This window comes from Kogia breviceps, chromosome 9 (assembly GCF_026419965.1).
Source record: "Kogia breviceps isolate mKogBre1 chromosome 9, mKogBre1 haplotype 1, whole genome shotgun sequence".
Taxonomy (NCBI): Eukaryota; Metazoa; Chordata; class Mammalia; order Artiodactyla; family Physeteridae; genus Kogia; species Kogia breviceps.
Window position 1 is genome coordinate 29,677,651 of NC_081318.1, and position 11,333 is coordinate 29,688,983.

The window sequence follows — 11,333 nt, forward strand, 5'->3', positions numbered from 1 at the left end:
AGAGAACTAATTTATATTGGATTTTAACTAACTTCTACATGATACTTTCTGTCTAATAAAAACTGGCTCTAAACCAAAGGCTGGTCCAAGTTAAGTTGAAAATAGAGATACATGGCAAATGTTTGGAAATTCAGTTTTCATATCCACTGAGCTTCTGAACTATAATTGTGATTTCAGAATCTTGCTTACAGTTAAAATATTTAAGACTGTGGAATAAAATCATCATGTGTTAGGCATTTTTTGTGAAGAACATTCTAGAGTGAATGTTTTACACGAGCAGCCAATAAGTTTCAGATGGTTTATAAGTGGCAGGAGGTCCAAAGCTGAAATGCAATTTTCTGTGACAGCCTACAAATAACAGTTAACATATGCCTAAGTTACAGTCAAAAACAGGAGTCACCGTAAAGTCAAGTAGTGAGTAAGAAAGGCCGTAAGTTAATGAATAAAAACCTTTTAGTCCAAAGTTCTTAGCAAAAATTTTAGGTACTTAGAGAGCAAAACCATCTCAAATATTTTTAAAGAAATTATACTTATTGGAAACAAACAAGAAGTGACTTTCAAAGTCATAGTTTACACCCATCATAAATTTGATGTATTAAAAATGTAGGTAAGGGTTAAGTTAATGCTGGTATAAATTAACAAAAAATATAAATTATTCAATTAATTTAATATTTGATTCACACTTGCCATTGAAGTTTCATCTCGATATGTTTCTAGTGATATTATCTGCTTTTTTGTCCTATTTCTTGGTCAAGATATTTCTTGACATTGTTGATAGAATAAGTCACCCAATCATTCAAAAGTCTTCACATTTTCTTTGTTCAAACTTGATATTATCTCGTATTTCAGTAAGTTCTTACAGCTGTGGTTTCACAAATTGTTATCAGAGCTTTGAATTTACTTCTATTTAGAGCATCTTCCCTGCAATAGGAACCAGATGGATGTACCATGTCATAATGTGGCCTGCCTAAACATCTTTGAGTGTCATCATACCTATCTTACCTAGCTCAAAGGGTTATGAGTCTGAAACGAAATACATAAAAGAATTTTTAAAACAAGATGGTGTGGTGTTAGCAATAATGGTAGCAGTAAGTGTTGGTATTCAACAAGAAATTCTGCTCCAAACACTAACCATGATCATAGGACCTACCCAAATCTACTGTAGATATAAGATAGTACTTACAGATTCCTAAATTATCTTGCTACACTATTGCTGTAGCATAGAAATCAGTGGTTTTGCTATCATGAGTATCTGTGTGTGTTTTTCTGTTTCTTTTCTAGACTGGATTATTTTAAAGGTCTTCATTTCACTAACAGGCATGAACAGAGTGGTACATTAAAATAGAAATTCTGGGGGCTTCCCTGCGGGCGCAGTGGTTGAGAGTCCGCCTGCCGATGCAGGGGACACGGGTTCGTGCCCCGGTCCGGGAAGATCCCACGTGCTGCGGAGCGGGTGGGCCCGTGAGCCATGGCCGCTGAGCCTGCACGTCCCGAGCCTGTGCTCCGCAACGGGAGAGGCCACAGCAGTGAGAGGCCCGCGTACCGCAAAAAAAAAAAAAAATAATAATAATAATAATAAAATAGAAATTCTGTGTATTTACTTATGTTTTGTGTTTTTCCAACACTTGACAAGTAAGATTAGTAAAGTTAATTAGAATAGTATAAGTATAGAATAATCTGTATTTTTCTAATTCTATAAGCAATAAAATGCAGTGTCAATTCTTTTGAAGAAGCCTATTATACTATTTTTTTAAATGCTTCAAAAAACAAATATTTGCTTTAGAAATGTGACAAATAGACTTAACCAATTATAAAATGTAATTTTGCAGTAACTTCAAGTCTGGAATGGTCTGACCACTCATACTGACTGCCTTGAGGAAAGAGACACTCAACGTTTACCAAATTTTATGAATATTTGATTTTTGTTCCTGAACTGTAAATCTTCAGATCTCTCAGAATCCCAGTATTTTAGAAAGAATTCACATAATTCCCATCTCCTCCAAATTGTCTATTTCATTTAGCTGAAATGAAGTGAAATTCTGAGAGAGAAAATAATGACCAGGACTCTCTGGAAGTAAATGTAAGAAGTTTAAGCTAACATGTGTTTCACTGTCATAAGGTCACTGTCTGGACTGTGTATACTCTGGATCCTTTTCAGACCTCATGGAAGTTAATTTTAGTCTTACAGAAGGGACAGAGAGAAGCAGACTGCTATCTTTGCAGAAAATGTCAAGGTTAAGCTTATGACCGCCTTACCTTTCTGACTTCCTGTGCCTTATCGGAGAGAAGTAAGCACTGCTTGTCCAGGGAGAATCCTTCCTTGCATCTGCTTGCCTGGGTTTCGGTGGGTGTGTTTGGGGCAGCCTCAGGGACAGCAGCTGTGAGCTTCCTTGCCCCCCGGAATGTCAGGGTCTGGTAGAAGAGACAGATTGCCACCACCAAGCCCACCAAGAAGGGCCGGGGGCAAAATCGCCGACGACAAAGGAACACTGGACGACAGACCATGACCAGTTCAGCTTCACTTGGCCCCTGTCCACGTTGCCGGAAAAGTCATAGCAGCTATTTTTTGTCAGCATGAAAAACACAAATCTGTCTTCTTTTTCCACAACTTAAATCAAATCAAGATAGTTCCATCCCCACTTAAGAACTTTCCGAAGTATCCTGCCAAAGAATCATCGGTCCCAAACGTCTGAGGCGGTTAATAAGAGCCCTTCCATGGATGACAGTATAAAGTGGTTGGCCTCGGTTAAAAAAAGACATCAAAATAATAATAGTTGTAACTAATAACCTGAGCGTACCCAAGGCTGTCAAACTGTTGCTTCCGGTAATGCCTTATTTTTCACAACATCCTTAAGCTCACAGTAAAAGCTTCACAGGAAAAGAGAAACAACACCAAAGTAAATCTGGAGTCTAAAAACAGCACTGGAGAACGCAATAGGTTTAAACCAAAGTGCCTGTTGCACAGCTGGAGGCGGGCCAGCTTGCCTTAACAGTTCCTCATTTTTCCTCCGGTTTTAAAGCTGTCCTGCTTTCAGCCTTTCATGTTTCTTAACTGCTTCCCTTCATTCCGTTTTAAACGGCCACTTTCCTGTAAGCCTTCACGGCTTTTAACAGAAAAAGGGAATACAGGGTCTGAAGGGACATGGTTACCATCCGCAGGGTTTGGCTAGTATTTGTTTCATTCCGTTTCAAGTTCAAAGTTCTACGTACTTACTCAGTTTTCATCCTTTTAGCCAGAAAAAAAAAAAAAAAAAGTTTCCATGATCCCCTAATGGATTGCTGATCAAAACCACTCGGAAGGAAACACCCAGTCGTATGACTCCAATTCATCTCCCACCCACGGACACACTCACGCAGGCACACAGAGCCACACGCGCGCGCCGGCCGCACTCGCGGAGGGGAGAGGGGAGCAGGGAGCGGGGAGCCGGGCGCGGGGCCCGCGGGCAGCGCAGCCACTGTCCGGCGAGGGGGCGGGGCTAAGGCCCGGGCTCTTCGGTCCTCGGGGGCGGCCGGAGCGCGCCTTTAGCCCAGGATCAGAAAGGGTGGGCTTCCCCAGACTGGAAACATTTCTAATGTCCCCTGAAATGTGACTGTCCACCCAGAGCTGCCGAATTTTAAATACATATTTGATATTTGACCCCTTCTGTATTTTTTTTTTTCTAATACAGCATTGGAAAACAAATAGCCCTTCGTCAGTTGATGTCAAAGGTCGAGGGGGAGACTAAAGCAGGCTCGGTGAGGGAATTGGGAGGATCTTCACTCGAAGGAATTACAGTCAGTCTTATGGGGATAAGAGGGTTACGGGTACTGTCTGGACCTCAGAACATGAAAGTCTGTTGTATGCACTGATTCCACTGGAAATGATCTTTTTCTGCTCAGTACCAAACTCATATCACATTATTGCTCCTTTCCTGGACTAGGGCTGAGTCTTTCAAAGGCTAATTGCCTGACACGTCACTCCCATAATGAGTGGACCATGGCAGACGTTGGTAACTTTTGGTCATCAGAAAGGGGTACGCAGCACGCTTTGTCCAGAAGTCAACTCAATCTAATGCTATACAGACTGCCACAAGGAACCCCTAACAGGGCAAGTCTGCAAACTCCATCCACTTTTGCTGAGTCAGCTCAGGGAATGCCAAGGAGAAAGGCAAACTGTCCGGTGCACGTTGCTCACCTCTCCCAGCCTTTGCTTTGCGATCTCTGGACACCCAGGACTGGCTTAGGCTCATAGCAGATATTCTTCCAAGGCTCTTCTAAATAGGTTTTGTGACCTGTTTCTGACCCAAACTCGTTCTTGTGGGCTGAGGTTCTCCTGTGAGGCCACACCTCTGAAGTGATCCCATCCGTTAGGCACGCTGTCAGTCACTTTTATTTTGTGAGACGGAGCGCCCCCTAGGGGTGTCTCGCCATTATAGATTCAGAGACAAAAGGTCATCACCGCTTCTCGCTTGTAAGAAACTACTTTAACACCTTAACAGATTAATTAAAGCTTTAGAGAATAAGTATTCACACTAAAGCTAGATTTACCCCGAACCCTTGCATATATCCCCTCCAGTTTTTTAAAAAATATTTTTTATTTATAGATTCAGAGACCTCAATCCCATGACAAGTGAAGTACTGATAGCAGGGGAAAATGAAGTGACATTTGACTTTTAGAAGCCAAGAGAGTTTTAAGAGGAAATGATTAAACAGTAGTGTTGGAAGATATAGTTACAATGTAATTTGAGAGATAATAGGAATTGGAAATCTCTAAACTGGAAATGTCCTTGTGTTGGTGTGATCTGAGGTGAGACGAAGTTCTTGATCTGGGAGAAGTGAAAGACAACAGCATAGTTAATTTTATAGCTACACTTCAAGTAACAGGATTCCGAAAGAAGATGGCAAATTAGCGTTCTAGAAATGATACTGGCAGGTTGAAAAACCCATTGGGAAGATGGTAAATAAATGACTATCTGCAGAAGTGAGAAAAGGGATAATTATAGTGGGAAGTTGGGAAGAAGAGGCGGGAAATAAGATACGAATAGACTAAGGCAGTCCATAGACAACATCTGACGTTAGAGTTATAGCCCCATCTGGGTTTAGAATCATAGCACTGCCTCTTAGCACATGGTTTTAAACAAGTAATTTGTGAAATGAGGATACTAATGCTTCCTTTGAAGTGTTGTTGGCGTGACTAGATGAAATAATGTATACGATAAGCATTCTGTGCACATGTGTTGGAAAAATGCATGCTGAATGCGTGTCTGTTATGTTTTCAATCCTGTGGCTGAGCTCAGTCTGGTTTGGTGCCAGACATATGAACAGATAATTATCAAATATCGGGCCTCTTGGAGAAGCCCCCAAAGCAAACATGAGCACTTAGTATCAGTTCTCTTTCTTTTATTCTCTGAGGTGATGGGGGGGGGGATGCTGGTTTGGGAGAATGAGAGCAAGAGAGGGGTGGGAGAGACTGGGAGGTGGGGACTACAAGTGGGAGGTATTTATGCCCTAGTTGTAAGGCAAGGTGAAGTAGGAGAATGTGTTAGAGTCTGGAGGCGTCAGATCAGGGAACAGTGAAGACGGAGAGTAAGCTGGTTCCGTGGGAGGAGTAGGAGGGTAACACGCAGTAGAATTATATGAAAGTGTGGATTCTGGCAGTGTTTCAGACTGAATGCTTTTGTGCATATAATTTCATAAAGTACCTCTTTCCCTAAATCACTTCAGTATTCAAGGGCCTGTATTTAAGTGGCATCAACCTGGGACAATAGAGTGGCAGGTCTTTTCGAATTCTATAGTTCAAGGTTAGACAAAACACAACAATCTTCCTCTTCAAACCTCTCTAACACAAAAATATACTCTCCCATCACACTTATGTTCCGTTTCGGTTTTGATATGAAGTGGGAGTGAAAGGAGAGGTTGAATTTAATAATTGTTGTTTGAAAAGGTATTTTTAAAAATTATTTTATGTTTTAAACTAGAGAAATAAAGCTATCTCTAATAGAGAAGATTCCAGTATCCTATCAGGAACTTTGGGAAAGTATTTATGTCTTTGAGTGTCACTTTGTTCATAAAATAGGGGCTTCAGTGATCAGTAGATAATCTCACAGGTCACCTGAGGCTCCCAAGTTATGCTTGTAGGGATGCATTTTTTTTTTTTTTTTTTTTTTTTTTTTTTTTTTTTTGCGGTATGCGGGCCTCTCACTGTTGTGGCCTCTCCCGTTGCAGAGCACAGGCTCTGGACGCGCAGGCCTAGCGGCCATGGCTCACGGGCTTAGTTGCTCCGCGGCATGTGGGATCTTCCCGGACCAGGGCACGAACCCGTGTCTCCTGCATCGGCAGGCGGACTCTCAACCACTGCGCCACCAGGGAAGCCCTAGGGATGCATTTTTGACATGGATTTCCTCTCTGTTGCAACCTGGTAAGAAGAGGAAGTCTTCAGATTCTGGGCCCACTTGGTTTCCTGCAGGGGAAAGCCTTTTTCTTTCAAGAAAGCTCCTGACCACAGTGATGTAAAATTCAGTTGCAGATACTAGTGGTGATGTCATGAGTTAAGTCCTGGGTGTGCTGTCAGTCACACCTGGGCACTCACCTTCCAGTTCCTCTTCCCTAGAGAGTCTGAATGACCTCTTCCCAGCTCCTACCACCTCTTTTCTAATAATGACTATGGAAATTTCCCCATAAGCTCTGAACATACAGGAAACTTTAAAATCACGAATTACATATGGAATCTTTACTATGCAAAAACATCATCCCAGGCAATGTGGAAAACTGAAGACATATAACAAATACCATAAATGACTAAAATATGATAAACACAATGATGAACTGGTCAGGATAGGATAACTTCTGTAACAAATAACTTTGAAATCTCAGAGACTTGATATAATAAAATCTTGTTTTGCACTCATATAATTTTCCAGTGTTTGTCATTTTCCATTAAGACATTTAGTACCCAAGGTCCTTCCACCTGGTGACTTTCCATACTCTAGAATCTTGGACACCCACTGAGATCCTCTGAATGCTGCTAGCAGATGAGAAATGAGAAAGGCAAGGAGAATTATGTGAGAGGTCTTTTGGGACTAAGCTTCAAATTGGCATATATCCTTCGGTCCATATTCTACTGGTCAGAGCCCAATCATAGGGACCCACCTAACTGAAATTGAGATGGAAAATGAGGTTTAGATACATGCCCAAGAGGCAAAGGAAAAGAGGCTGGGCCCTGAAAAGTCACAAATATTTCAACTGCTGCAGGTTTTATGTCTTAGTGGGAGATGACTAAGGATAGAACTGGAGAGTTCAGTCCTGATCAAGGATGGCTCTAACTTCTAAGTTAAAGGGTTTATTTAGCCATCTGTAGACAGGAATCCAAAAAGTTTCTTCCCCACATGATTTATTAATGAAGATATTATGATAACTGTCAGACTAGGAAGGCCATTATCTTCATTTATCTGAGAATACTGTTATATTACCACTATCTTTAATTGTAAACTCACAAAGCAAAACCTCTTTTGTTTTTTAGGTGAATAAGGACAACCACATGGGTCAAGTCTATGTGGTTACTCTCAATGGTGCAAAATATATGCAAGATTGAATAGAAAAGTCTGTGTGCAACGTCAGATTCTTGCCTTAGAGCCCGCACTGTCCTTGTGGAGGAAAATGCTGCACTAGTGTAAGGTACGTGCATATACACCTGATCATGTGTTAACCCAGAAAGCCATGCAAACACAGAGCACTAATTCACATCAGGGTTAGCATCATGCGGCCTTTCACTTGTCTTTAGAACTTTACACCTCCCACTCATAATGAAAAACCAAAAGTTCCGTCTACAGTTAGGCTCACGTCTTGTTTTTGATATGCTGGAGGAGTATGAAGAGAAATCCTAAAACAGTTTTGCAATTTTTCTGCAATTTCTAATGCAATCAACATTTAAACTTGCTTAATTTCCTTTTAACGCAATTCCATTGCCTCTCTTCTAAACATTATGTGGAGTCACTTTTTGTACAAATCTATGGATTTCAATTTAAGACTACTGAAACTTTATGGGGTTTTAGTGCAATAAAAAAAAAAAAAAAAAGATTTTTCCCTTCCCTTGTAGTGGTTCTAAAACCACTCTAGGCTGCTGAATGGTGAGCTCAGGATTTGCAGAGGTCTGGGAATTTCATTAAAGGGTAGAAGGGACTTCCCTCAGGCACAGCATTTGTTCAATTTACACATGGAAATAAAATACCACAGTGAAAATCTTCGTTTTTCTACTATCTTTTTCTTGTTTGATGTTTGCTTGAACATTCTATAGTCTCTAAATTTCTAGATGAACAAAACAGTCCAGATAGACTAAATCCTCCAGACTAAATGTTTATCATTAAAAAATATATATATATATATTTATTTATTTGGTTGCACTGGGTCTTAGTTGCGGTAGGTGGGCTCCTAGGTTGCGTCTCCAGGGCTCTTTGGTTACGGCTCGCCGGCTCCTCAGTTGTGGCATACAAACTCTTAGTTGCGGCATGCATGTGGGATCTAGTTCCATGACCAGGGATCGAACCCGGGCCCCCTGCATTGGGAGCACAGAGTCTTATCCACTGCACCACCAAGGAAGTCCCTAAATGCTTATCATTTTAAATTGTCCACTAGACCAGTGTTTCTGAGCATATAAATCTCCTGGAGAGTCCACGGGAGAACACTCAGTGCTGCCTTTCTGAAATGGGACATACACTCGCCAGCTCTCCATAGTTCTTGACCAGTCACTCTACTTATTTTTCACAGCTTTCTCTCTTCACAAGCATTTTGAATTTGCTTGCACCAGTACCCAAAATTACTTTTATCATATTCCGTGCTAAACTGCTTTCTGACAGAAACTATTTCACTCATCTCCCTATTCTTGCAGTATCTACCAGTGTCTTCTTGCAAGTGATTTAAAAATTCCCATTTGTAGAGGTCCATACATCATAAATTCAAATATTTTTCCATATTATTGCCATTTTTCCCACAAGAAATATTTCACATCTTGTTAACATTTAACCCAGTGCCGGTAATTTTGTTCCCCAGAGGGCATTTGGCATTGTCTGAGCCTTTTCTGGTTGTCACAACTTGTGGGCCCAGGAGGGATGCTAATGACATCTCGCGTGTAGATGCCAGGAATGCTGCTAAACATCCCACAATGCACACAACAGCACCACCACAACAAAGAATCATCTGGCAGAAAATGTCAATAGGGCTAACGTTGGGAAACTGAAGTTTAACCAAAGGAATACTTCGTCGCACAATTTCTGCATGTGGGCGCCAAAGATGGTCTGTTATTTAATTCAGAACAGTGAGTCCCGGAGCAGCTTGTGGCAATGACAGAATTAACTTCACTGAGATTTTTACCATTTCTTGAAGGCGTAATTATACTGCTCCCCCAAACAAATGAAACTTGGGCGTATAATTTCCTTTAAGCCTTCCAAATTTGCTTTTAAGGTTCGCATCCTCTACACAGGTAGAATGGCAAATATTTAATCCAATGAATTACACATCCCCAATGTTTTACTATTTTGAGATGTAAACTTACACCTTGGCATGGAGCCAGAATTCCTAAATTTTTGTCAATTAATATATAAAACACGAACAAATTCAATTTGTTATATCATAGTATCAAATTATGTTCTTTACCTTAATCAGAAATTTCATGCCTCTTCTCTGTAGGTTGACAATACAATATTCCTTGGAAACCATAATACATTGAAATTTTCTCAAGATAGCCACATAATTTAGCTTGTTTTCTTTTAAAAAAAATGTAATCACAGTTCAATCATCCATTTTTATTTTCAGAAAATAGAAAGTATTTTGAAATGTTCCCAGCATTAAATTTTCTCCCTGAAAGAGTGATGTGTGTGATGGGGGATGGGAAGGGGTAGGTTTGGTCTTATCACTCCAATGAACACTGGCATTCATTTAGCCAATTTGAGTGGCTAAGAAGGAAACGTTCTTTGACAGAGTATGGTTCTTTGGTTACATGTATACCACATAAAGTCAAAAGACAACTTCTATATTTAAATCGTATGCTAGTATCTGAGCTTATTTTTTTGTTTTGTTTTGTTTTCAACAGATAAGGGGACTCTCTCAAACATCCATAAGTGGCAACCATTGGAAAAGTGCAAAATCTTTTGGCAAACTTGGGAAACCCATGAAAAAAACTGTCCTTATAATCAATGCCTCCAACTAGTCAAGAAAACAACTGTCATAGTGAAGATAAATATATAAATGCTTCAAGGATACAAATGAAAAATTGATAAATTCTAATGGGACATACTGGGGAGGTCACAATAAAAGTTTCTACTGGGCTAATTATAATATCAGCAAAATCACTCCAATGAACTGACTCATATTTATGTTCTGGGTTATTTAGAAATATTTCTGCCTGGCCCCTTGTATTCCATTTGACCTAGACAGCTTTTTAAAGTAACTTGGTATCAATGATAATTATTCTTATTTTAACGTATTAGCATGGAGGGTCCCTCTACTCGAGTAGATTTAACAGTGCAAAGTGAATTAAAATATGACCACTGTTGTTTCCTACAAGCAATATTAAACTTGTAAATGTTTTAAACTAGTTCATCATTAAAGACTAGCGAGTATACACTTTCCTATGAAAAACTACCCTTCTGGGCTTCCGTGGTGGCGCAGTGCTTGACAGCCTGCCTGCCGATGCAGGGGACACGGGTTCGTGCCCCGGTCTGGGAAGATCCCACATGCTGCGGAGTGGTTGGGCCCCCATGAGCCATGGCCACTGAGCCTGCGCTCCGCAATGGGACCGAGGCCACAGCAGTGAGAGGCCCGCGTACCGCAACAAACAAACAAAAACTACTCTTCTTCACTAACAGGCCAGTAGAAGTGGGGAATGGGAATAAGCAACACACACACCTGTAAACATTCCTCACCCTCACCTCCCACACTGACTTCTGAATTTTCAATGAGCAGCAGAAAAAGGAATGATTATAATGTTCCCTTTATAGTCTCCTTTGCCAGGAGTGAAGAAAAGTGTATGGCTCTGAAGAATTTATTATTAAATTTCCTTCAAATAAACATTTTACTATGTCTACGTTTCCAGGAAGTTGTTAGTAAATAAAGTCATTTATCTTATTAATTAAGTTAAAATATTGACTTACAAGATATACATGACTTACTACTTTAAAATGGAAATGGCCAGAAGGGGGTATATCTCTTCCTTATTATCAAACTTAAGTTAAACACAAAACAACTTTCAAGTCATTTCATCTTTTAATCACTTTAACCTTGTTCTCTGTAGCAAAATCAAAACATGAATATTAAGATCCTGGTTCAGAAATTACAATGTTTTAATAATTTAGATTTTATCA

The 11,333-nt window shown here is 40.2% G+C and overlaps 1 protein-coding gene across 9 annotated transcripts in view; it reads right to left on the reverse strand.

Annotated features, from left to right (window-relative positions):
* The window catches only part of CPED1 (cadherin like and PC-esterase domain containing 1), a 306,695-nt gene extending 302,486 nt beyond the window's left edge, over nt 1-4,209 (reverse strand). For 6 of the 9 annotated variants that reach the window (XM_067042279.1, XM_067042278.1, XM_059075059.2 and 3 more), the window contains exon 1: nt 2,257-3,204. In XM_067042279.1, coding sequence (XP_066898380.1) covers nt 2,257-2,505 — 249 coding nt within the window. In that variant the 5' untranslated portion in view covers nt 2,506-3,204. The other 3 variants (XM_067042284.1, XM_067042281.1, XM_067042285.1) reach the window with 2 other exon arrangements.
* Between the last annotated feature and the right edge of the window lie 7,124 nt (nt 4,210-11,333).